This window comes from Patagioenas fasciata, chromosome 1 (genome assembly GCF_037038585.1).
Source record: "Patagioenas fasciata isolate bPatFas1 chromosome 1, bPatFas1.hap1, whole genome shotgun sequence".
In the NCBI taxonomy this organism is placed as follows: Eukaryota; Metazoa; Chordata; class Aves; order Columbiformes; family Columbidae; genus Patagioenas; species Patagioenas fasciata.
Genome location: NC_092520.1, coordinates 153,103,497 through 153,130,962, shown reverse-complemented (window position 1 = coordinate 153,130,962; position 27,466 = coordinate 153,103,497). Strand labels below are relative to the sequence as shown.

Below are 27,466 nucleotides of genomic sequence, written 5' to 3'. Positions count from 1 at the left end.
TTAGATGATATGAGGGTTGTAGAGTTTCTCAAGAAGCATTTACGGGTTTGTTTTTCCTTAAACACAAATAAGGTTTTTGTTTGTTTGTTTGTTTTTCCATAGTAGTCAGTGGAACTACATAGTTATAAAATCCTGTTAAGAAAGATGATACTGGAGCAGCAGTTTCTGGTTTTAGTGGGGTTTTCTGGGTCTTTCGTAAGATTGTTTTCCTGTTGGTGTGTCAGTAACAAAGACATACATTTAGAATCTCATGTAGTTTGAGAAGCTTTAAAGGTATTTTCTGCTTGACAAGGCCTGTTTTTGAGAACATAATGTGTTTATTACAGGTTATCAGATCACACCACTTACAATTTTCTCAGAAAAGCAATCAATTTCTTAGAATAAAATGGCACTGAAAAAAATATTCAAGTGTTTCCTGATATAGTGCCCTTAGCCTATCTGCTGAACTCTTTTTTTCCTTGTAATATCCTATTTGCACAGTGCCTAAGTGCTGAAGTGCATTTTTCTAGTGTTATGGTTTGCATGCAATGTAACTCAGAAAAAGTGCAGCCTTCTATGAAGGCTTAATATAAGACCTAAGCGCTACTTAGGGTTTAATGTAAGCCCTGTTTTGATGTGCTGAAGTAGGATACCTGCTGACTCTTTGCACAGTGATGAATTTCACCTCTACAGTTTGATTTGCAATTGATATTAATAAGGGGATGGCTTACAGGGAAAGCAGTCAGCATGAAGACAAGTGTTGAGGCCCTGCCTTTGACTGGAAATGATAATAGATGTGGTGCTCTAAACTTGACATGGCTTTTTTTTTTTATAGCTTGTGAAATACAGGAAGGGGTAGGCTTGTCAAAAAATAAACAAAAACATATTTTCTGCTTTCCACTTCTAGTGCAGCCCAGCAATAAACATCAGTAAGCAAGGCAAAGGTGGGTGACAAACTAAGGCTGGAAAGGGGCCTCCTGAGACACTGAGCCCAATCCCCTGTGATTGCAGACACCTGTGTTATCCCCTAAGCCTTTTCATAAACTGATAAAGCTTTAAAGCTTTATCTTATTAGGTGATTTTGGCTCCCCTATGTGAATAAGCTCAGTAACACATGTGCTTGTCTTCATGCCCCAGAATTCATTAATTTGAGGATTTTTAGGTGGGGAACCAGGAAGAAAGGTTGTTAGGAAAGAGGTAAAGGAGCAAAAAAAACCTGAGCTTGGTGGCCAGATTTTGGGAAAACTTTTGCAAAGGGGCAGAAGTGTGGATGGCTGACTTATGTCAGTGAAAACTGGCAAAAGAAAAGATGTGAAGACTGATGTTGTCAATGTGAAAGAAAGGAGGGGAGACACAAAAAGAGACTTAAGTGAAAGATGTAGGAAAGCGCTGTGTGATTTTTCAATCCATAAAAACAAAGATGAGAAGACTTAAATTTTTAACGCTCTTTGCAGAATATAAATACTGTATTGAAGGGGAGGGTTTTTTAATTTACTGATTGCAACTGGAAATTTGAGGACAGCCTTCTAAAAGCTAAGCACTGAGCAGAAGGCAGCAGCGCTGAGCAGTTGTGTGATACAGTGACAAACAGCAGATGCAGCAAGCAAACATCTGTTGTGCTGCCCAGCACTCACAGGCCAGATTCTTGCCTGAAGAACAGGTCAGGGTCTGTGTGTACATGGTTAAGGCTTTGAAATATCATTTGTAATAGGGAAAGGAACATATCTGAGTACTGTATGGCACCTCCATAGAGTTGTCCTCTTTGGCATCAAAGTGGGGTGCATGTACCCCAAGAGATGTGCAAGATAATCTATTAGAGTGCAGGAAGGAAATATTTTTTGTACTGTTAATTAAAAAAAAACCAAACAACTACATGTTTATCTCATCCTTTCTTAATTTCTGCTTTTGTGTATGCTTTGTAGTGCACAAAATTTATCAGTACAGTAGTACAAGTATATAATTTATAAGTAAGTACATATACATGTATGTATACATATACACATATTTGGGGTGTGTACTTAAAAATGTTTTACTGTTAGGGTTGCAAAATCAAAAGGGTTTGGAGATCAAAGCTCTATGGAGCCCTCAGAAACAACAAATGTAGCAAATTAATTGATAAAATACAATATCACAAATTGGACAATGCATTTTTAATGCAAATCTACAGTGTGCCGCAGACATTACTGCTCTGAAAGGCTTGCATACTGATGTTCATCCATCAGAGAAAACCAGAGCTAGAAGGGCTTCTTCACATTGATTTGGGATGTGGCTGAGCACGGCAGTAAAGCTGGAGTATCGGTGTTGCCCATTTTTACATCTGGCTAAAGCATTTATAAAGGAGGGGGCATTGGGAACAGGATCAGTGTTGCCACAGTAAATTTAAGAAGTGAGTTAAATCACTAATTTGGTAGTTGAGAAGTAAACTTCCTGTTCCCCAGATTATTTACATGCTTCACCCTCGATCACAGTAATGCCCATACAGCAAGGGCAAATTCCTTGTTTTGCCTTTATCAAGCTCAGGCCTTGCTGCTGCTTTCCATGAGTCGGATTTTGTCAGTCCTTCTCGTGCTCTGCAATACTTTTTATTCCAGCAGTACAGCAAATTAACGCAGCCCTATCAAATGAGATTACTTGCAGAGTGGTTCTGATCAAAACCCCACTGAGGTCAGCCGAGAAACTCCCATGGTCTTCAGCACATTTGGGATAAGGCCCAGGATACAGAGCTTGTTGAAACAGGTTGGTTGAATGAGTCCCTCGCTCTTTTCAATAGATTTGATTGAGCTGTGCTAATAGTTTTTTCCAGCTGAAAAAAAAATAACTAGATAACAGCATGTTTGCATAGGAGCTTGTGCCCTCCCTCCCCCTCCTCTCTGCGTGCACATGTATTTAGCGCAGAGGCAGACGCGTGGTTGTGTCAACTAACTGACATGAAGCAGCATATCTCTGATAAAACTGGGACTCTGTTTGATGTAGTTGCAGTCAAATGTGCTTGATTTGAATAAAAGATTTTTTTGAAATCTATTTTTATGCAGATTTTAAAGGTAATGAGTCAATAAGACAGCTATTAACACTTCAATCTTTCTGATACCCAGAATAAGAGAAAGAGATGGATGAGATCTGGCTGTTGTACATTTAGTCAGCCTTTTCATGCTTGGGTTAAGTTAACCCTATTTTATATGCTGAGTTTCATGTTGAGCAGTTCCAGATTTTTGTAAATATGAGGTTCAACTACACAAAAGACTGTACAGGTGTGCTGAGATGTGCACCGTAATATTTCATGACTGCATCCTTCCTCCATTTACACATTTATAGTTCTCTGATAACGCCCATTTTTCAAGGTTATCACACAATAACATTTACTGACCTTAAAAATTGTGTTCTAGGACTGCCTGCTCATGACTGTCCTCGTGTTTTCTCTATATTGATCACAGCAGGCTTGAATAATGAGCTTCAATTTCTGTCATTAGTGCAGGCCATGGAAGCAATGTGTCCAATTATTTAAAAGAAAAACAACGGATAATATTTGATTTAATATTTTAAAGAGGAATTTTCTGGTTTTGTGTAAGGTCCCAGGATAAATCACATATACACTAAATCTTTTGTTTGTTTTGCTTGCCCCTTTCAGGGTATGAACTTAGTTATACATACTGAAAGTCGCTTGTGTACAAACACAGAATGCTATTGAATGTATCAAAAGTGTGCCTAACATTCACATATTTATGATTACTACATGTTCAGACTGAGTAATTATACATGACAGTGCAGATAATTAGGGGTTGGTGTAGGCACACACTTGATAAAATTGTACAGACGGTTATGTGTGTCAGCTGTGTGAAAATTGTGTCTCTACTCTTCAAATTAGAGCTTTTGAGGGCTAAAGAAATTTTACACATATGACAGGTAGGGCAAAGCCAACAGCTGAGTCGCTGCCTTGCAGGAGGGACAGCAGACGTGCAGCTGTCCTCATCTTGCTTTTGGGGTGACTTGCGGGTCTGTCTGTCACTGAGATGTGGCACCCCACTTCCCGCCTCTCTCAACGCTCCAGCCCCCTTTCTGAAGCACACACTTAACAAATCCCTCATTGTTCATCTCATCCTTCCTCTCCGTTTTCCACTCCTTCTATACACTGTTATTTCTTCCTTGAGTCACTAGTACTAGTGCCTGCAGCCTAGAAGGGCCCAATTGTATCTTGGGCTGCATCAAAAGCAGCAAGCCCAGCAGGTCGAGGGAGGTGATTCTGCCCCTTTGCTCTGCTCTGGTGAGACCCCACCTGGAGTCCTGTGTCCAGCTCTGGAGCCCTCAGCACAGGAAAGACATGGACCTGTTGGAGAGGGGCCAGAGGAGCTACAGAAATGATCAGAGGCTGGAACAGCTCTGCTGTGAGGACAGGCTGAGAGAGTTGGGGTTGTTCAGCCTGGAGAAGGCTTCGGGGAGATCTTATTGTGGCCTTTCAGTACTTAAAGGGGGCCTGTAAGAAAGATGGGGACAGACTTTTTATTGGGACTTACTGTGATAGGACAAGGGGTAATGGTTTTAAACTAAAAGAGGGGATATTCAAGCTAGATATGAGGAAGAAATTTTTTTTTATGATGAGTGCGGTGGAACACTGTCACGGTTTGCCCAGAGAGGTGGTAGATGCCCCATCCCTGGAGACATTCAAGGCCGGGCTGGACAGGGCTCTGAGCAACCTGATCTAGTTGAAGATGTCCCTGCTCATGGCAGGGGCGTTGGACTAGATGACCTTTGAAGGTCCCTTCCAACCCAAACTGTTCTATGATAGTACAGCAGTGAACAGTTTTGGTTGGGCCTTTCTGTCATCTTAACACTTCTGGCCAATGTGGTCAAAACTTCTTTCCTCCGCTGTCTACAGATGCTTTCATTTGGACACTTACGTGTACATAATGTGATGATTTCTCTTTTTCTTTAGAAAAAGTTGTGGGTCTGCAACTTCCCTTTGTTTCTGGAGAATTTCTCTGTGGTTGCTAGTTAAGATAGAGCCCCTTTATTTGAGTAACTAAATGTAGATTTAGGAACTTTGTCTTTTGATATCCAAGTTTGAAAAAACCTGGCTGCAGGCAGCAATGCAAACTATGAAATCTTTCTTCTTTATGATGAGAGAAACACTAAAATACATTTCTATTAAGTGAGGATAACGTGATGTGGAATATCCAGCCTCTGGGTTACTTCTTGTTGTTTTTTAATTACATCCAAGAAAGTTTGTTTTGTTTAAGAGCTTTGTAAGCTGAGAGTTGTAGAGTACCAGTTGTGTGGAGAACTGCTCTTTTGATGCTTGAACAGAAACAATACCATGTCCAGTTCCTTGGCAAGGTGGAGAAGCCTGAGCAGCAAATGTGGGTGCTGTAATTACTGCCTACTCAGGGTGCCTTGGCTCCCCAAGCTCACATACAAGCACTTAATTATGTTTTAAAAACAAACAAAAACCTACCACGTGCTTGCACTGTTTTAGAGACACACAACTTATTTTACCACCAGCCGCAACTTGCTAATGAAACAATAGGAACCACTGTAGCCTTGGATGACTGGTCTGAGGATGTTTCATAAAGTCTCTGAGTCATCTCCCATCTACTCGTTGCAATGTTGCACCAACCAGGTGCAGGCAAGTCAGAGACTCATCTGCCCTTTTGCCAACGTGCCAGCAGCTATAACTGTAAAAACCTCTTCGTCTAAGTTCAGTCACAAGCACTTCAGATAACCTGCTCCCCAGATTTTGTGCCATCAGCATGCACTGCTGTCAAACTTCTTCTTTGCCTTTTCCTTTTTCTCTTTCCTTCTCAAACTCTGTTTTCTAACATCACAGGCCAGTCTGTCACTGCTTTGCTCTGTAGGAAGAGAAGCTATGATAGGGTGCATGGAAAGCCTGTGCCCATGGTCAAGCAACAGGAGGCAAATTGTGCACACACAATAAAGGGCTACACACTGCTGTAAAATACAACTCTGCTCAAATAGACTTGTTTCAGAATTAGAAAGGCAACTGTTTTGCTGGCTTTGATCTGTCAGGAGAGAAAAGTAATAGCATAACTTTAATTTTCAGGAGGCTTAAGCCCACAGTTGGCCTGCCCGTAGTAGTAAGTCTCAGGTGCTTCATATGTTGCTGATGGAGTAATTAATTCTGCCTGCCTGTCTCTCAAAGAGTGGTAAACCAGTACAGGTGTGGCTACTGAAGGATATGTGGTATCCTCTGGATACTTACATTTTGAAGTTGAGAATGTACTGTATGTGGTCTAGTATTTAAGAGCAGACTAGAAGAACGGGTTGTTTCTGGGTTATGTTAAAGAGGAGACTTGGTTAGAAGTTCAATATATCATTATGTACTTAAAAAGTGCTGTACTGATTTGAGAATATATTTGGGTGCACTGATTTTGAAATGGTAGGTTTTTCCATATTTTCTTCCTTCCCTGAAAGATTCTTTAGATTACTAGCAGTTACTGTAAGTTAGAAACTATTCTTCATGGTTGTTCATACATCCACACATACTCATCCCCCTGTACATTCAGAGGGTTGCACAAAATCCTGTAATGATGTTGTACAGTAGTTGTAAGGTTCAAAATGGTGACTGTGTTGTGGTCTTGCATCTCTGTGATTGTGCCCTTTAGTAATGGACATTACCCCATGCTTATGTAAAAGAGTTTCTTTTGTTTTTCCCCCTTTCATTCAAAGAATCACTGTTTGTAATAGCTGCCTGATTTTTTAAATGATGATGATTTTTTAAAAATTTGTTATTATTTTTTTTCTTTAAGTGGAAGACTTGTGGGGTGATTGGTTTCCCAAATAGGCTTTATTAGATATAAGGAAGGGAGACATGCCTATCTTCACAGAGGTCTTTGTGGTATCTTTAAATAGAAGGCTCCATGCTCTAAAATGCATTTAACAAAACTGCATGGTAGGATAAGGTACTAAAATCAAAGCCAAGTGCTAGATTCTAATAAACCCTTCAATACAGAAAAGCCTAAATGTGTATGGGACTGTTTAACTAATTGTTAGCTGGCTTGGTAACTTTGCTTAGGCTCCCATTTAAAGAGGCAAAGCATTTGTCTCTGCAGGTAAGTTGTAGGCAATTTCTAACCAAAGCCTTTTAGTTGCCGTCTTTAGCTCTGTGACTGTATTGGCGTGGAAGGGGCCAGTTCTGTGACTTTGTCACTCATTTGTGTTAGCACAAATCCGTTCCTGATGGAAGAGGAGGAAAATAGTCTCTCTTCCATTGAGAGCAAACAACAATTAGAGCAATAGTTAATAACTTGCTTATTTATAGACGAGAATGAACTGCGCCTCCATCTAGTTTGACTTCCTGTGTATTCAGGCTGTGTGTTTTCCTTTAGACTTTGTAAGGGGAAGTGCTGTGTGGTGTGGGTTTTTGTTTGGTTGTCTCCTCTCCCCCACGCCAAAAAAAAAAAAAAAAAAAAAGGGAATTTTCTTCTGAAAGCCACAATGAGTCTGCTAGCTTCCCTGTTGAACTGTTTTCATCTTTCCATGCCCTCCATCGCAAGAAATGGCATCTGAATTCAGGGTTAAATGTCTGTGATGTCTTTACCCAGCACCATAAGTTTTTTGGCTTTGTCAGGGAGGATGGAAAGCTGCTCGCTATCAGAGCTCATTCCTTTGTAAGTATTTGCAGGCAGCAGTCAAGGCACATCTCAGCTTTCTGTTCAGTATGCTGTATTAACTGAGCTCCTTAAGCTTCTCACTTTAAAGTTGCTTTTGTTTTTTCTTCCCCATCCTTTAGATCTCTTTCTACAAGCATTCTTTGAGTTCCACCCAGTATTCCTGTGCATTTCCTGAACAGCAGTGGGATGGGACTGTGTGTAATGTTGCACAGTTGTCTTACGTGTGCTCTACATGTTGTTTCCTCACTTCTGCCTGATAGCCCCTTTATACTCTTTTTTTCTAGCCCCACCAGCAATGCTTCCAGCTCTAATCAAAGCAGTGACCTACGACATGTCTGTGACCTTTCCAAGCAGAACCTTCCATCCTCTAGGTATGATCTGTGGTTCTGCTTCCTAGATGCATCATCAAGTTGCCAGATGACTTCACTTCCCAGGCCTGTAGCTGCAGCCTGTCATTTTTGCTCTATGCTCCCCTATCCATCTTTGTGTCAGTGGTTAACTTGGCCAGGAAAGAGCTTTAGAGTCACTCTGTGTAAGTGAAACATTTCACATAGTGACTGAGCTGACCTAATAGTTTGCAGCTGCCAAAAGGTATATTCCCCTTCCTGTTGCCCACTTGCTGGTGCTGACTCTGGCACTCACTTGGCCTCTCTGTGGACTTACCTGGCTAATTACGTGAGTACCCCTCCCTCTCCTTCTAGGTACAAAACCACCAGCAAAATAAGTTCATTTCTGCTGGGCTGGTTTAGTGACTGCATCAGCTCAGGCAGGGATCAGATGAACACAGAGAAAGCAGCAAGAGGAAATATGTGGAGGTGGGTGGCAGGGGGAAGGGAATCACTTTTTGTCATCTGCAGTGAACTCTCACATTGTCTCAGCTGCCTCCTGCAGCCTTGCTCTAGTGGGTGATCTGCTAGCTGGATTGTACCCATATAAATGCCATGACTAGGATGTGTTTGTCATAGTTCAGGTGAGTGGGACCATTGCTGGTGGTCTGTGATGCCCATCAGCGATCAAACAGCTGCCAGGACAGATTTCCAACTATCAAGCCACTTCAGTGGCTCTAAGGCAGCAGGATGCCAGGGAGACCTGTGGATACATTCCTTAGTACAGAAAATCTGGGGCTGGATTTAAGTGGCTGTAACTCATTATTCGTTTTATTAGCAAATAAGAAACTATCCCTGTAAATCCTCCTAGTAAGAGTCTCGCTGATTAATACCTCATGCTTATCAGCTACATTTTTGTGGCCAAGCGTTGAGCCAACTTTTAGGCTGTCTAGTTTGGTGTCACGTTAGTTCTTCATGTAGTGTGAGGTCTTTTAGACAAGAAGTTACCTGGTCTAGCAGTTCTAGCACATTGGACCAGCTCAAGTAGATGCTATTGGAAGAGCTGTATTTATCAACCATACCTATATACCTGCCAAAAAAAAAAGCAAAACCAAAACCAAAAAAACAAACCATGAATTACATTTTTAGCATCTCCTCACATTCTTTGTTGATGGCATCCCAAATTGATAATTCCATTATTTTATATAAGGATGATGTCGGGCTAAATGACATATCATTACTTTCGCTTTCTTCTTGTCCTTTTACTTTTTAGGATTATGCTAGTGTTCTAGGTTTTGTTAAAAATTGGTATTTTTAGTATGGAGCATCTTTGCCATTTTGTTAGCATACTACTTAATTTTGAAAATGTTCACTCCAGTAGGATGCTGCCTTACCTTTTCCTCAGTTAAAAATTGCATCTTTTCTATTGCATAAGCTTAAGAAATGCTTTTTCAAAGTATTATTTGTCTGCATACTGATACCTGTGGATGCAGAACTGAAACCAGCCAGTCTTCTAAACCACTTCGAGTAGGCAGCCACCTGATTCCTTCTTCACGTAACTTCCATTTTCTCCTTTCCTCTTCCAAGAATTTTTGAGGTTTGCCTTCTTCTGTTTTGTCCTGAGGACAGAGAAATTGCCACAACAGAGAGCCTTTACACCAACTTGCAGGTCCCTAAGCTAATGTGGTAGTCCTGGGTAGGTTCTGGCCTGTCGTGTGGATTTGAAGTAAAAGGAGTTGAGAAGGGCTAGGTTTTCCAGCCCAAACGATAGAACAAAACTATCTGTAACTGGTGGGACTGTAGCATAGAAAATTTTCAGCCTTGCATGTTAGGTTTTCTTTCAGTGTTGTTCAGTAGGGGAGCTTCCCAAGGAGGAGAAAAACAGCCCTTTCCGAAGGGGGTTAGTGTGGGCACTCGATAGCAGAGTGTCACCTTAACTTACCTCTGCTGTGGATGCACCTTCAAGGGATAGATGTGTGTGAAAGATAGATGCTCAGTATGAATAAAAACATGATGTACAGAATCCCTTGTGGAAGGTTAACAGTATCGAAAACATACAAAATTTTAAGATATTTATTTGTTCTGTGGGGAAATAAACAGATTTAGTGTGTGTGTATGCATTCATACGAATGTACATACATGGATGTATACATAAACATAAAAGCATGGTTTCCTAAAGGATTTGAAAGTATCTTAGCTTGAGTTAGCTATTCCTACTGTGGTGACAGAGCAAGTAAATAAAGTAACCAGTACGGCAATGCATCACCTTACCTGGGCCTTTGCATTGCAACCACCTTTTCATTTACCGCTTGGGGGAGAATTAAAGCTAAAACTTATCTTCAGAGCTCTGGTAGTGACCAGTGATGGTCACCTTCTTCCAGGTTGCCATGTTTGGCATATGATATATTAGATTTTTGTACTACTACATTTTATTTGGTTTGAGTGGATTGTGCTAATGCTTTCCTGAGTGTCTTTTTTTGTATTCCTCCAATTCAAAGATTTCTGTATGTCACTTGTGTTTCCATGATTGGATCTTCCAGTCTAGCTTCACTTAGCACAAGCGCTAAACTCAAACTCCCCAGTGGTAAGTCAAAGTTTTTGTCTTCAGGTCTCCAGGTTCATGTCTTATGGTTAGCTCTTTGGAGACAAACTAAACCTGGAAATAATGACGTGGATCTGTAATGAGCCTTAAAACAAAACATTGTTTTAGTTAGCAAAAGAAATACGCAAATCCAACTGTAATAATTAATTAACCTCTTTCATTGCATCAGAGCCTCTTCCTTATGTGGCTCTAGGTAGTGTTAAGGATGCTGCACCCCCTCTCTAGGATGTGACTTCTCTGAGATTTTGACTGGCTGAGCAGCCTTTTTGTTTCTCTCTACAAGGCTCTTTCTTCCTGCCAGCATTTCTGTAATTTGTGTCATGCCTTTTTCCTATGCTCTTCTGCTCTCAATTCTAATTCTGTTGTTAGTCCTTTTATTTTTATCAGCTTCTTAGTCTCCTTCCAAGCCTCTGTGTTTCAGCATCTAGTTTCTTTGTTCTGCCTCTGGAAAACATCACAGATCCACTCATAGGTACTTGTGGAGAGGGTGAAGAAAACTGGCTTCTCTGCGCTTCCACTGTCCTCTTGCCTCTCTTTGAAGGTGAATCATTCATGGTAATGACTCTCTATCGTTACCTCCCTGTGGAATTTTACTTCATTGTGGTAGTTAAAAAGTAATCGAATGACAGCAAGCAGTCTTCCCTCCGCTTTAGGGGACCCCATGATGACGATTTATTTATTGTTTATGTTTCAGCAGGAGCTATGAAGCCCTGTCAAAGATCAAGGCTCCACAGTGCACATGAAGGCTGTGCGATGTAATGGAAAGATGGTCGCTGTCTCAGTGAATTTGCAGTTGAGGCACTGAAGCATCTTGATTTCATGTGCCAGGAGCGTTTGAGACTGTGTAACTTGAAGGAGAGAGGGTGAGCTGGGACCAGGGTGCAATAGCAAGTCCTTTGAGAGATACTGTGAAGGGGTTCTTTAGCAGATTCTTACGGTACATTACTCGTGCAACAGTATGTCAGATGTTAAAAAACTCAAGAGTCAACAGGCGACAGTAGTGGACTTTGTTAGCAGAGAGCAATGATTACAAATTACATCCAGGAGCCTGCCAGATAAACAGTTTGAGAAGGGATGTGACTGATACGAGAGCAAAGACGCTTCATTAAAATTAGCTCTTCCTGTCCTGTGCACAACCACTTCACAGAGAGGAGGACTGCGGCTGTGTGGATTATAGAAGATCCAGACAAGCGGGCTGCAGAGTAAGCTGTCATGTGCTATGACACCGAGTAATGCAAACCAACTCTGTTCCAGGAAAGCCATTTCCATGTCAGCCTCTACATGAAAATTATCTGACTTGAACAAGGGCTTCTTTATAATGTTAAGTGAATTATTCTTAAGGATTGGAATTTGTCTGTGTCATCGAGGAATGGCCAGAATGGACTTCAAAGTACAGTCTGGAGATGAGATAATGTGCAACAAGCACTTTTTTTTTTTCTTTTATAACCAGCAACCCAGAGAGGAGTATGTCAGCTTAAAAAGTATATTCCTGTCTGAATGGTCCAACCTGCTGTTTTACAAGTAATGTGTGGTGTTACTGCATTTTTTTGGTGATTAAAGAAGGAAAATACCTTTTAGTCCATTCGGCTCTGGGTTTGACACTTCGTGCATACCCAGTGTTCCTAATCCTGTGTGTAGTTGGTTGCTCAGTCTCTTTAAGGTTTGAATGGGTGATTTGGAGCTCCAGGAAACCCCAGTTGCTTTTGTTTTGTTTTTCATCTGGATAGCACTTGGGAGCAACACTTGAGCCTGCTTTTTTTAGGCAGTTTTTCAAGTTCAGAGACTCTCCTTGAAGTCTGCTGTCTGCAATCCTTTCATTCAGTCTGTTTGAAATTCTGCTTTTCCTTCAGCTTTCTTTGGCATCTATTCAACTACCTTCTGTTTTGTAGTAGGTATCAGCCTTTGTTAGTGACCCACAATAGCTTACTTGGGCTGGTGATGGTGATTGACTGCTCAAGCCCACTGAAAGGTGATTGAAATAATTTCAAGTTTGTTCCTGTCTCATACCAATGGTTGCTAGTGATGGGGTACAGAATAAAAGTTAGGCATATTCCTTTCTCTATCTACTTTTTCTCTTACAAGATGAGTTGACATGAAAAGGACTAAGCTACTCCTCTTTCCTGTCTACTCGACTCTTGTCAGTCCATAGGTACTCAAGAGGTCACAAATAAGGAAAAGAGGAGGCTGAGTTTATCTTCTGTATTTCCACTAGTCTTTGAACCCTACTGCTGTACTTCCACTCACTGTTCCTGTGTGCAGGAACCTTGAAGTTGGAAGGATTGCCTCTTCTTCCCTTCAGAAATTAATGATGTTTATCTTTGGTGGCCACAGTACTTTGCTGCTTTTCACAAAGGGATCTCTAAACACCCTTCACTTTAATTGTAGTGGTATTAAATCAATGCAGCGAAACACAGAGCTCTGGACTTTCACTATTTAGATACATGTATGGTAGCTTCTCTTGTTTGTTCTGGGGTTATGCAGCCAGCACTGTTGCTATTTCATTATATAGCAGATTATCATTTGTTCCTTGAAGCATTCTCACCTCTAGTGGGTCCTTTTATACTGCTTCATGTGACTGGTTCAACCACCTGCCAGGAAAGCGGATCACTCCTCCAGAGGTGTTTCTGCCTCCTTTGTACCTGAATGGTGTGGGTGTGTGAAGTTTAATTGAATAATTTATTGTGATTTTTATTTTATTGGGAATGATAGAATATGAGAGAAAGAGAGGACTGAAAATCTGAGCAGGAAAAGAAAAATGAAGAGGCATCTTTTCTCCTTGTGGAATCAGACTACTACCAGGTTTCAAGTCATGGGGAGCAGGCAGTCTCCAGTATTAATTTCAAGTTTATCATAGGCTGTCTGGTATGTACAGTATTATAGCATCTTTCCTGTAATTAAGGGTCAGACAACATTGTCATTGTCACCCTACAACCATAATGGATTAGAACTTGCATAAAATAACTAGCTGTGAGCTGAGATTTTATGTGCACTTTTGGAGTGAGAGACAGCACTTCTTTTATTTTTAATCTGGCATACTTAATTATAGGTGGGTCTGAGAGCACCACAAATTAAGATTGTCTGATGCTCCCCTTATACAAGTCTCTTTTCAGTTGTCTATTGCTTTATGAAACTCTAAGCAGCTGAACCTGAAGTTTTCCAGGGCTAGTGTCTGCCTTAGGTGGAATTATTGAAATATTTCAGTTAAACTAATTTCTGAGGCTGAAGAAAAATGCTGGTTTGTTTGTTTTATTTCTGGGATATTTTTTTTAAATTACTCTTTAGAGGTGGTGTTTGATTTTTATATTAGCTTTGACACAGAGATTCAAATATTTGGTGAGCGGAGGTGGTTTTTGTCAGTGTATGTACTTCTTGCCTTTCTCATGCAAATTTGGGAAAATCGTAAGTCTTCGAAAAATTGCAGTTAGCATACATTCACCGAAACCTATTATGTTGATATATAATTTTAAGCTAATATTTCTGATTCTGTCTTTTCTGCCCACATTCACACCACTTGTCTGTGCTGAGGGCTGACCGGGCAGCAAGTTCCTGAGAGCAGCTCAGCTTGCTCCAATTACAAGGACTGAGAAAAGCATTTCTGTAGTGGATCCCCCACACGATAACATCCACAAGGCTTGGAACTGCAAACTGGGACCCTGTCTCACTTCTCCACCAGCCCTTTTCCCTGGACTCACCCACCACCTCTGTGCAGCGCTGCTGGGGAGGAGGGAAAGTTTGTGGACCGCGGGTGTTCGAATGGCAAGAAAGGAGAGGACTTTGCGCAAGAGGTCCTGGGATAAAACACTGCATGGGGGATAGTGAATGGCTGATATGAAACAGCATGGGAAGGGTTCAGTTGGGGAGCTCACGATGGGAGGTGAGGCAGAGGGTGGGCAAGGGGAGCAACACAGGTCTATGCAAGCTGGAAGCAGAGATCTGGCCTGGCAGTGGTGGCAGGACTGTGGATGAGAAAGACTGAGGATGGTGGTGGAGCTACCAGAGGAGCAGATGAGGGCTCGCTGGTAAGGTGTCTGCACCCAACAAGAAGCCTAGCATTTTGGTTTAGGAGCTCTTCGATTTTGCTGCTTTTTATTTTCTTTTTCCCCTCTTTTAAGGATGTATTAGAGACACCCTCTGGCAGGCGGTGCCTCGCAGGTCCCTTGTGTAAAAGACAACCTGCTTCTTCTGTCAGCTTCACCATTAGCTCACTTGGCAAAGGTCTCTGCCATAGTCCTAGGGTCTTTTGATGACCCCTAGGGATTCAAAATGATGCAATGTGATGGATTTTTAATGAGCTTTTAAAAAACCTGAGAACTTGTACAGAAAATTGCATTAAAGGCACAATATTGAGGTTATAAAGTCAAGTACACACAAGTTAGGAAATGCCAGAACAAAGTTGGGCTGTGGACCATTAATCCAGGCTTTCTGCACATTATGAAGTGATCTCTGGCACTCTGATCACATCTGTTTCTGGTCAGCAGGACCTCTGCCCTGTACAGTGCACTGGATGGATGGTGGCCTCTTGATGTTAACTTGAAAATAAGTAAATAAAATAATTATTTCATGTGCTATGTAATCATGAGGTCTGTCTGCGTTTATCCAGAACTGTCTAAAGGGAGGTGAGTATTCCTGGCAGTCTGTCAGAACTGCTCATTTGAGCCTACAAGTGGGGAAGATGCCTGAGGGTTTGTTCCAGTAACTGTTTGGTGCCTGCTGTGTGTACAGTGACAGGCTGATCTCAAAAAGGGAGGAAGGACTGTGTTCCCTGTCTTGCCTTTGGTCAAGGGAGACATCTTGGGCCCAAAAGCACTGGGAGGCATTGAGCCTCTTGAGGTAATTTTGTCTTTCCCGGGGCTTTCCCTGGCAGATGTGACTCCATGCAGTCCTTGTGCCAGGTGGTTCTTAATAGCACCGTCTGGCTTTGTACATACTGTTGTTGTTGAGGAATGTGGTACAAGACCTGAACTCTAAAACCCTGACAGCAACAGACAGCGGGAAAGTTGTCTGAGAGACCAGAACTGCATGGATTAAAAAACAAAAGGCAGCTGAGGTATGTACATGCTAGTGGGAATACGGCTTGGCTTTGGCTGCACAGCACATCACTACTTGATGTATACGCTGGATAACATTTCAGGAATGCAGCCACCACAGCATCGCAACCCCGTTTTGACCCTATGAAATAAGGGCCCCGTGGCCTAGTGAGTACCTCTTTTGTGGCTATGAAAAGCAAGAATGATCAGGCTCCCAAGCAGACTTGCCTCCTTCAATTTAAACATGAAGCTGCAACCCTCATCCATACCATTGTTCCTGGTGCGTAGGAATGGTTGAGATGCATACAGAAACAGGTGCCATGTTCCCTGCAAATGGAGTTGCATCACTAGGATATGAAGTTGCATAGCAATTAGGAAGACTAATTAAGCTAAAACTTCATGTCCTTTTAATTATGCAATTAAGATGTCAGTTTACAAAAGTAAGATATGTCATTATATAGAGAGGAAGAAAAAACTTCACAAAATTTTAGTACAGTTTCTGAAAACTGAGTTTCTAGCAGTGTACTTCTTTATGCAAACTTCTATCCTCCTGGCTGAAGCAAGAACATTTATGGCTTTGAGGTGGTACCATTTTCTTCTGTGTGCCTCACAATATCTGTGTGAATAAAAAGGAGGAAGAGGAAATTGGTCCTTAAGAAAGGTATGGTACCAGTGTTCCTGGGGAACAAAAGGAAGGCTTGGCCTGTGGTTAAGGCAGTGGGGCTGTGATGTGAGAACTGAGCTTAGTTATCAGCTCCAACCCAGGCTTCCTGGCTTCACATGCACCAAACCTCAGATCTTCTGTGGACAGTCCTCCCTGTGAGGAGACCACCCTTTGCATTCACATGGGGTAAAGGTACCACCTCCTTTCCCAAGCGTATACGTTGCTATAAGGACGCAACAGACTCTGCTGCTGTTGACCTCCATCATTTTGTTTAAAGGTGTTGAGCCAATAGTGAGGAGCTGAAGTTGTGGATTTATGACTCTTGTTCTTTTGTTCTTTATTTGGAAAAGTCACTGCCCAGTGTGAAAGGGCTGCACTCTGAGAGAGGTGATGAAATATTGTCATTGGCCTCCTGTACGGACCATTTGTCTCTGCCAGGGCTAGTCTGGAGCATGGTGAAGCGCATTTGCTTTCTGTATGGGCTTTTTAATTTAATTGGCCTTGATTCACTGCTATTTTTTTTTTTCTTAAAGTAACTCACAAAACTTTAAACACACTGTGACAACCTGCATCCTTATTACAACCAGTCCCTTTAGCCGATCAGTTCCCTAAGATAAGAGACACTAAAAGAACTGTTCATTGCACCAGAACAGTATGGATCAAAAAAATTATTGTTAAGCAGATAGATGAGGTATAAATTTAATATTGGGCATATAATTTGGCCTTTCCTGCATGTTATTGCTGGTGCCTTAGCAAATGTTTCAATGAAATAATAATGCTATGGTCATTTAGGTTTTGCAGCTGGAAAACATCTGCCCCTGTGGAGGCAGATGGTGCAAGTGTGTGTAATGTCTGTCTTTTTCTTGTGCAATTATGTCAAAATTAAAACACTGAGAGCGCATGCAGGTGATTAAGGAGAGCAAGTGTTACATGGAAGTTCTCATTATCTCTGAAACTGGTATTACAGCTCTAGAAATTCAGAGCTTAAAAGTATAGATTCGTTGAGCTCGAAAATGAAATTGCAGTAGTCAAATAGTCTTATGCCAAGCTGGCTGAAGTCTCTTTTGAAGCTTATCTCTCAATGTACTGAAATTATACTTGTGATATTCCGTATTTTTTTTTTTGAGGAATAGTAATAATTCCTTAGTCTGAGCCCAGCATTCTACGCAACCAATTGTATTTTCTTTCAGCAAACCCCTCCATTCTGACTAGGAGTACTGCTAGGTAAGAGTAAAGGGGAATTTGGTAACCTTTGTTGACCAGGGTTGGCACAGGTTGTAAGGGGGATTTACTTTTCCCATTTTTCCCTCTTCTGCTTTGTGAGAGAGTGCTTCAGGACCTATCTGTCTTCTGGGTGGGAACAGCTGATATAATTTTATGTTTTCTTTTTCTTTTTAGTAAGTACACTTTTTGGAGGTAATAACCAGAGGTGGTTGTATCCATCTGGGGTGGTATCCACTTTGGCTGCAATACTCACCCACTTGCAGGAACTGGCTTCTGCATGTTCCTCCATCGGAATGGGACCAGATAATGATTTTGTATCTTTAACATCCTGAATATCAGACTAGAGGAAAGACTTTTGTGATGGCACGTCTCCAATAACCCTGAAATACTTGTGTGATGGCCGGTCTCCAGTGACCCTGCTGCAGTATTTGTAATGCAGAATTTCCCAGAGAGGGTGAAGAGCAAAAAGTCAAACTCTGTAGCCAGCTGGGGGTGATATCAATGTTTTGGTGAAACTGTGCTGTCTAGGCAGTGCTCCCAGGAACGCTTGTATATTTTATAGGACCCATCGTTGTAATGGGGAGGCTACTGTTATTTTGTATATTATCATTAGTTTGTGAACAAAATACATCCTAGTGTTAACTGGGATCTGGTATGAGTATATGTAAAGAGAGACAAATAGATGAAAATGCATGATGGTTATCTCTTGTTTGGCAGAATAGATTTCATTTATCTCAGCAAATTACTTTGTTTTTCCACTCAGTCTTCCAAAATAAACACCGCCCATCTCCCAACAATGAGAGTAAATAACATCACTTTTTTGTTTTGTTTTGTTTCTGAGTGTCCTAGTTTATAGCTTTCAGATATTATTAGGTTGTATATTACTTAGATGTTGAAGGAATGACACACTTTCTCTATTGAGACAGATTTGGGGTAATTTCAATGATATGTTGAACTCCAGGATGCAGAACTGGCCACTAATGTTATCTGCTACTCAGATCTACTTAATGGTAGAATGTATAACACTTTTCCTTGCAGTTCGGATCAGTACTGACCTGGCTGGGCAGATGGCTAATTCTTTTGATCATATATATATATCACAACTTCTGTTAATCACCTGTTGATTTTAACTCTTTCTCTTTATTTTATTTTCTACATGTTGTTTTGTGGAGAGAAGTTCATATCGCAGAGCGCTTAAATCTGCAGTGCTACCCTACAGGAATGTATTTGTCATGTTATCTTTCTTTTAACAGTCATGTTTAATATATCCAGAGAGCATCTAGCTCTGAGAGGCCATTTGAACAGCTTCAAAGAGTCATTGAATTGTTTATTGATCTACTTCATTACTGCTGTTCCTCTGGTTGCTTTTGATGTCTTGTCACTTTGTTCAAAATATACTGCCAGGGTTTTAAATTAATAGTTGTGTAGGAAGCCCAACATGTGTAAATATTAGGGTATGCTTCTCCTTTGAGTGAGAATGTGCTAGATTGTCCAGTAAATATTGCTGCCATCAGTTTTATCCTTTTTCCTGCCCTTCCCTTTGCACAAGGACTCCTTCCTCTCTTCCTCTTAAGAAAACTGAAGTGTCTGAGGTTTTGCCTTTCAGCTTTTGTAGTGTTTTGCCATTGGAAGCTTACAGACTTGTTCCTTGCTTAGAAAAAAAAAAATGAGTAATTTTCTGTCTTTCCCTTTAATCTTTTCCGTGTGTGTCTCTTACATTTGTTACATTCAGGAATTAAAAGTCCCTGCTATATTTTTTCCTTTCATTAATTTATTTAATAATTTTTTTTGCAGATTGTTAAGCTTCTGGAATAGACAACAACCCATGGCAAGAAGTACCATAGTTAGTATATTGATTACCTGGAAAAGTGCTTCATTTTTAATCCTACCACCTGATTTATTTTTTTTTTCCTTTTTTAATAGTGAGTAATAATTCTTTACTTATTTTCTTTAAACCATGCAGGATCTTAAATGTATTTGTATCCTGCATCAGTTGCTTCTTTTCTCTTCCAGGATTAGATTACAGCCTATTTGTTTATTCCTTGTACAGACGTTGTTCTGGATCTTTGGTCATCTTGGTCACCTCTCAATATCCCTTCTATTTCTAGATTTTGCATTTGACTTACCCCTTCTAGCTCATTGGCCGGTCATCTACCCTTAGTGTGCACCCCCAGCAATAGCAAGAGCTTGTCTGATAGTGGATTAATTTTTGTGATAAACTAACATGGAAGTGTGGTAAGTGGCAGAGTGAGAAATAAGACTTTGTGCTGGTGATAAGGCAGGCTCACAACCATTTCATTTACATGGACAGCTGCTCCAGATGAACATCTTGTGACTGCCTACAAGGCATTTGTGCACTCTTGGGGCTTCCAGCTCAGCTCCCCTTCCCAGCAGCGGAACCTGGCCACTGTTTTCCCCCTGCATTGAGCACACAGTTCTGATTTACTGGCCAAGCGTGTGTCATGGGTGTGCTGAGTAGCCAAATCACATAAATTAGCCTGTTGGAGTTATTGGTTGCTTCTGGCTGAAAAGGTAAAGGTTTGTGTCATGAAGCTGTCAGATTTTTGTGTCGCTGATGTTCATCGTGTGTTATACAGGGTAATTTTTATTTCCTTATTTTTTTAAAAGAAGCCCCCAAGTCACTCTTTCTTCTTCTTTCCCCCACACAAAATGGTGGGAATGAGCTGAAATATTGCAGAGGTGAGGAAAAAGGCTCTTCAAGTAATATTTAAGCTTGCAGAACATGAGCTGTTACATTAGAAATGGCCAAGGTCAAGATTACCTGTGTGACGTTAGATCTTCCTTCTGTTGTGCATGCAGCACCATCAGTCTTTACACACTCGAATACTGTCTGCTTTTGGTTTGGTTTTTTTCTGCAAAACTGCAGATATTTCAGAAATACCAGAAATATTGTGAAATATTAAATAAATAGGGTAGAGCTAGAGGTGTTTATTAATGACATTTATTTTTTTTTCCTGCTGGCCCTACACTTTCATTTCAGTGTGTAGCTTGACTACAGCACTTCTGTTTCCCATCTCATTGTATACCATGTTTCCTTACCTTTTGAAAACCTACTTCAAATGTAACTGAATAAAAAGCATCACAGAAAACCACATTAGGAGGGGTAAAAGAAAAGCAAGTGCTCAGCTGTATGGAGCTGTCAGTGACATTCAGAATTTGACAAAGAAGAACCTCTCATCGAAGCATAGTCTTCAGAGTCTGGGTATTTCTTGCCTTATGAAACCAGGTGCACTATACTCATTGGTTCTGCTCCTTTTAAAGTATTTAGTGATCACATTGTTTACTCTGCGTAGTGTAAGGCTCTGTTGTAGTCACTTTTCACAGAGCTTCTTCACGGCATGGTTATTGCTGGAGTTAGGTTAATGGTTGGACTTGACGATCTCGGGGGTCTCTTCCAACCAAAATGATTCTATGATTCTATGAAGACCAGGAGTCTACAGAGTATCCGGTCTACAGTGAAATTAGCAATTAACTGTAGCCCAGCCCTGGTGTTTTGTGATCTGCTGTTATTTTACAGCAAAAACATCTGGGATAAAATACCACAAAACTGACAGGTTTCCATTGAGAGAGATTTTCATCTTTTCCACTGTTTACATACTGAAGATGAGGACTTTGCTATGACACAAAGATACTTTAGGAAGATTTCAAACAGCAGCAAAAAATCCTCTCTTTGGGAAAGAAAATGTATTGTGTAGGCTGTTTGTTGTTTTGAAGTTAAAACATTTTTTTCCCAAGAGTATTAGCTGTTTCAGTAAGGAAAAATGCTTATATTTTTAATATGTATAAAATGTGTAATAAATGTCAACTTTATTCCATGATACCCTGTCATACTGAAATAATACCCTTGCATTGTCTGAAGACACATCCTTTCTATTGAGAGGTTTGAACTTCCCTCTCAAAAAAACATTGTTGCTATTTAAAAATGATAAAATCTCTATCTTCTGATTTATGTTTTTTGTAAAATATCTGCACAAAAGAAAAACCATTAAGAGAATACATACTGTGCTGCAGGAAATCTTCTCAGGAAACAAAAGTACAAAAAACTGCTAACTTGATACTTAAAGTGCATTCTGGTTTTGCTGGTCATGTGAGATTTAATTATCTTAATTTTATATAAATTTCAAAACTCTCTCTCTCTTTCCTCTCTCTCTCTTTCCTCTCTCTCTCTTTCCTCTCTCTCTCTTTCCTCTCTCTCTCTTTCCTCTCTCTCTCTTTCCTCTCTCTCTCTTTCCTCTCTCTCTCTTCCTTTCTTTCCTCCTCCGCTAGAGAAAAAGACCATTTTCTGGTCTTTTCTCTCCCTCCTCCTTCCTGATTCCCAAGAGCTGTGTGCTGTTTGCTCATTAGGTTACATTCCAGCCTGCGTCATGTAGGGCATGTCAAATGAAGCATGTTTCAATTATTTGATCTGAAGGTGGAGAGATCCAAGTCGCAGGAATGGGTTAGCAGAGTTTTTGGAGTCAACAGAGGTGTACACTGGGATAAAGAGGGAGTCAGCCCATTGGGATGTGAGGGTGTTGCTTCTGCTGTCTCTCTATTATGTCATTCAGATGACTTGCAGATTTGATACAGTAAAGTAGTTGATATTATGACCCCTACACTATGTTTAGTTCACGGTTTTCATTTTGGGCTAGATTAAAGTTGCTCCCATGGCTAAATAGTCTCACCGCACCTGGGGTCCAAAGCTGAAGGATCGCTCATTAATTCAGACCTACCCTGGTAAGAGATGGATTGGAGCAGAGCTTCAAGTTCAGTTACCTCTCAAAAAGGTGTGGTTGCATAGGCCAAAACTGCCCCAGACATAGAATTGTCATGCAGGAGGAGAGCTTTAAAACTATACTATTGCTTGGAGCCAAGGTGTTAATATAGACACAGCCTTTATTAATCTTAAAGATATTTTGCCCTCGTTTTCCTGGTGATAGCATTCAGTGTGATAATATTCACTATTATTGAGTCTTTGCCTAATCAAAGCTGCTACTGTTAGCTCCTGCTCTTTCAGGTTTCACTAATTGAAGTACACTGAGTTAAATCCATTGTTTGTATTAAGAAAGTGGGAGGAAAGGAAAAAAAAAAAAGCTATGAGGTTAGATTTTTCTTTTTCTCTTTTTTTCAGTGTTGTCCCTGTCAACATGCCGCAGATTCATCTGAAACAAGGGATACATAAAGCTTTTCAGTCTGGGTTTTGTTCCTGTGTATTTTTTTTAATCTTTGTTAAATTTGCTGACTGGCAGCAGGAAAATCACTTAATCAGCATATCTGGCCCAAGTAGTAGGCTTGGCTTGAACATACTGACAGTGTCTTGGCTCGTGTATGACCGAGACTGGTTTGAATTCTTGTTCTGTGGTCTGTATAGGTGATAGAAGAAGAATAAAGTAGTCTGCAGATATATCTGGTTCCCTTCCCAACTGTGCCACAGTAGTCAAAACGCAAATACCTATTTTGATCTCGTTTGTAACCTCACGTGAGTAATTTCTGACTTACAAGACCTTCTGTGGGTGGAGGAACAGCTTTCTGTTCCTACTGCTCAATTTGCAGGCCTGTGTTTGAGGCCCTTTGCTCTTCTGCCTTCTCTGAAGCACTAGTGTAATGCATTCATTTCTGTGACCTGAGGAGCTGCTGAGTAATGTCACCACATTGGCAGTTCTGTTTGGCCAACATAGTAAGCATTTTCTCCCTTTCTGAATCCAGGAAAGTCATCTGCACTAATTACTATGGTAAATCCCATCATGACAAGACCCAAAATTGACTTACTACCTCATTTTTTCCAGGTACTCCACATCTGCATTCTCCAAACTAAGCAAAGTAGGGATCCGACATCCTCCACCTCTTCCTTTTGTTGGAAACCTGTTCTTTTTCCGTGAGGTAAGAAATGTTTTTTTTCTTTATCTATCAAAGTGATGGGAAGAGTGGATAAGACAAATTGAAGGGACTCCTACACTTCAACATTACCATCTCTTCAAGTATCTCCTTCTGGAAAGAACAAGCAAACCTCAGCTTTTTGAGCAAATTAGTAGAAGAAGTTGTGCGCAAGCAGCTCTAATTTCAGGGTAAAATAAACTTGAGGGAAAGAAAATGTGTAAGCTCCTGCAGTTAATTACTTGAGCTTTTCCAAGAAAGTTCATGCCCTCAGTGAAATAAACTTAGTTATGTGAATGGAGCAGATTATGTAAACTAGCCCCAACTGGTTTGTTCTGAGTGGTTTTGGCTTCTACGACCTTTCTGTTTGTTTGTGCTTTTGCTGATTGTATACATTTATTTTAAAGCATGTAAGGTTTCTTGCTCCTAAGCAGTAACTGGAATTAGGCTTCAGTGAATGCTGTTGCTCTGTGCCCCTAGTGTTGCCGTCCTGTACTGGGAGGAGGAAGAGACAGAGGGCAAGTATTTGGATTCTGCCTCCAGATTTCACTCCCTTATTTTTCTCATCCATCCCCTTAGTCTCCTAACACTACTAGTTTTATGTTCCTTGCTGGATTTCAGTAATGCTTCTGAGGGTCCAAGATCTCTTAATCGTGAGAAGCTCTATTTGTCTGGTTGGATCTTGCCGTAAAATCTCCCTGGTGTTTCTCTGTTACAGTCCAACACCTTTTCAGGAAATCTGGACTAAGTCCAGCTGCTGCCTAATTCCCTCTTTTAAGTGCATGTTCATCAGTATCCATGCCGAGATTTCAATTATTAACAAGCATATAGTACCTCTTACGTTGGTCTTCATGGTGATTGTTTTGTCAATATCTGACTCATTATTAGGTAAAACCCATTTAAATACTGGTTTTATGTGAACATATGATTTCATTTAGAAAACATCATGAAAGGTAGACTTGATCCACTTTTGATTAATTTGAACTGGAATTCACAGGGTGACTTTAACATACAGGAGATGCTGGTGTTGTGGAATACAGTAGCAGTTCATTCTCACTCTTCTGGTTTAAATTCAACTGGATGGCATGAAGCTACTGATTCTGTAGCTATTTGATGACAAAATCCAGTTATTAGTCACCTGCTAACACTTGTTGTAGAAAAAGGTGCCTGGAGAGTAAGTTATTTTGGTGTGTTGTAGATAGGCTTGCCCAGTACCAGTGTACAAGTAGAAAGTTTTTGTGAACTGTTATCTATGATCTGCTAAGCAAATTTCATTGTCAGATTTGCATCCGTTGAATTAAAGCAGGCTAATGAAGAAAAGATAAACTTGATTTTACTAACTTCTGGGAACAAAGAAAAAAATTAAAGGTGGCTATGAAATTGTATCTTGGAGTACCAAGAAACAATAATTCCAGATATGGTTTTTAAACAGAGTGATGCAAAACCACAAGCTCCACCAGGCTATATGTCCAGCACTGCCACGTTTCACCGTCTGTCTTCCCTACAGTCCTGTCATTGCCAGTAGGAACAGGCAGGGATGAGTCCAGGCTCTTTGTTATTTTTCTTTCTTCCCCCATGTATTTTGTTATATTTCCTGGACCTGCTACTGTGGCTGCTTTTGTAGAAATAGTGCCCATAGCAATGTGCCAGTAATAGGAGAGCTGCTTTTATACTGCAGGCTGTTCTCTACAAGGGTGTTTTCTGGAGCACAAGTCCTCTCACTGCCATCAGTAGAGGAAAGCTGCTACTTTCCCTTCCCCAGTCAGGGAGAACCAGAGGTTGATCATCACCTTCCTAGGTATGGGGATGATTTTAGGGGCATAGCTGTGAAGGCCACAATGAGCAGCAGTTGGTTGGTGGCTGAGGTTACTCTGTTTTTTATTTAGGAAGTAGCAAAACATTGATTTGTTCTGCTGCTACATCTATAACGTTAAGAAGTTTTTGCACTTGCATGTGTATGCAACCATGTCTTTTCACTGAACTGGCTTTTTAGGGAGTCTCCCTTTTAAATATGCCAGCTCCTTGGCATTGCCAATGTTGTGCAGGGAAAATCCATAAGACACACTCCCACTGAATCATTAGACAAGTGGTTTTCAACCCATGAACACTTATTTCAGAGGACTTAATGAATGGTGACTAAGAGGAATGAATTGATATGTTTCCAGTGTCCAATTTGGTCTGCAAATCCACACAGGTTGAAAATCCCTGGACAACAGTGAGATGTAGAAGAGAAAGGGAAATCAAAATGCTTCCTCATATACAGACTTCTAGTCCAAAAATTGTCTTCATCTTATGGTTTCAGGCTTTCTTCCTAGAATATGGTTGCTAGAGACTTACAGAAAAAATAAAGTAGGAGAGGGAGTCCCTTTGACATAATCAAGTAAATCTAGGACCTGGGGATTTAAGAAAAAACACTAAATATCAAAAGCTCCCAACAAAATTGTAGGAGTAAGCAGTACTTCTCAGTTTGTAGTGGCATAAATTCAAGGATTTTCTTGTCTTTCCATTACTTGGGTGTAAATCAGTTCTACTGAAGTGAACAGAGGTTCCTATTTTGCTCCGCTGTATATGTCAATAGAGCACCAGGCCTTTTTGTCCCCCCCCTTTTTTTGCTATTATTCTTCTTCTGTAAGTGTGCCTGAAAACAAGTGAACAATGCAAGCAGGATTTGACCAACAGTGCTGGGTTGTGATGTTCTCAATAAACTTTCAAATACGTCTTAAATAAGAAAATATTTTCACCGTGAGATTTTTTTGAAAGAGTTATTTCAGGGATTTCTTGAACAGTGTATTTTCTATGAGTAAAATAAGAGTTGCTGTTAATACAGTGTCTCTGAGAGAGGAAGTGCTGAAAGTTAAGGGGCTAAGGGAAATGCAACAGGAAAGATCTATCTCCATCACAGGGAAACAGACTTTAGGAGCTGATTTGTTATTTTACTCTAAGTTACTCCTTTTCTCTCAAGTACAATAAAAGAGATAATCGCACCCTGAAACTAAAACATGTCCAAATTAATCATCTTATCTCAAAAATGAGAAGAAAGAAAATTATTTGAGTTCTGCAGCTGGGAAATTATCCAAGTCCAAGATATTACATTAAAAATTCTTCCATTGCATGAGAACAATTTGTGGTGGGTAAGTCTGATGTAATAGTAAATATGATTAGGCTGTTTAAAAAAAGCAGTATGTTCAATTTTGCCAATAGCCAAGCAGACTTGCAGCAGACAGACAGCTGTTTTACTAGAAACTCCTGACTGTTCCCCCACCTCTCCACATACTGCATTTTTCCTACCAGTCTGTGGAAAAATGTGAGGTTTGTTTGCGAAAACTGCGTAATGGGAGACACAAGGGTATAGACAGCATGGACTTTCACAGAGGGATCTGCATAGGCTTCGGAGCAGCAGGTTGCAGAAAAACGAAACAAAACTCTCCTATTAATTCCCAGGCTAATGCTTTTATTACGTGACATATGCTCTGGAAACCGAGACGGAACATGAGCTGCATTATGTGTCCTCCCGAAGAACCACGGCAAACACTTGACCTGTTGCTATGGCTGTGCTGTGCTCTTCTCCCCCTTTCCCATCTCTTTTCCAAGGAGACAGCTATGCTGTTTTTCCATGTCACTGGCTCCAACATTTGCCTGGTACCGTACCTGTGTGCATTGCTCCCTACTCAGCCTCCTGGAGAGGAGCGCGGTGCTGCTGCAGCCTCAGGCTGGCGTTGCGGCTGTTTTGGGGCAGTGGTAGGTGTATGGTTGGCTGCCTTGTTTTGGTACACGGTAGGCGGGATACGCAGTTGCACCCTGTGTGCAGTTGGGTGATGTGCTTTGGGTCCTCTTAATGGTGTGAACTTGTGCCACTTTCCTCCTGTTACTCCTTGCAAGATCCAGTGATGCTTTTAAATGGCTGCGTGCTTGTATCCCTGTCTTGCATTTAATGAAAGACATCCCTCTCTTTAGCCCCTCTCTGCTTGGACAGGATACTCTGTTTACTTCTGTCTGACCTACTTGTAGATCCTGGGCTACCCTGGAGTGGCCCATTCCTGCTGAATGGAAGTGGGGGCTGTGTGGCTGCTTTGTGTTGCATTCGGTTTGGGATCTGGCTGGGCTGTGTTGTTTTATGGCTGATGGGTGGGAGTGGGGAAGAGGGGAGT

At 40.9% G+C, this 27,466-nt stretch overlaps 1 protein-coding gene across 3 annotated transcripts in view; it reads left to right on the top strand.

The window, feature by feature from the left end:
• The window catches only part of TBXAS1 (thromboxane A synthase 1), a 250,975-nt gene that overhangs the window by 45,629 nt on the left and 177,880 nt on the right, over nucleotides 1-27,466 (top strand). For all 3 annotated transcript variants that reach the window (XM_065852977.2, XM_071798152.1, XM_065852991.2), the window contains one exon: nucleotides 23,231-23,324. In XM_065852977.2, the coding sequence (XP_065709049.2) occupies nucleotides 23,231-23,324 (94 nt within the window). The remainder of the gene's footprint in view (nucleotides 1-23,230; nucleotides 23,325-27,466) is intronic.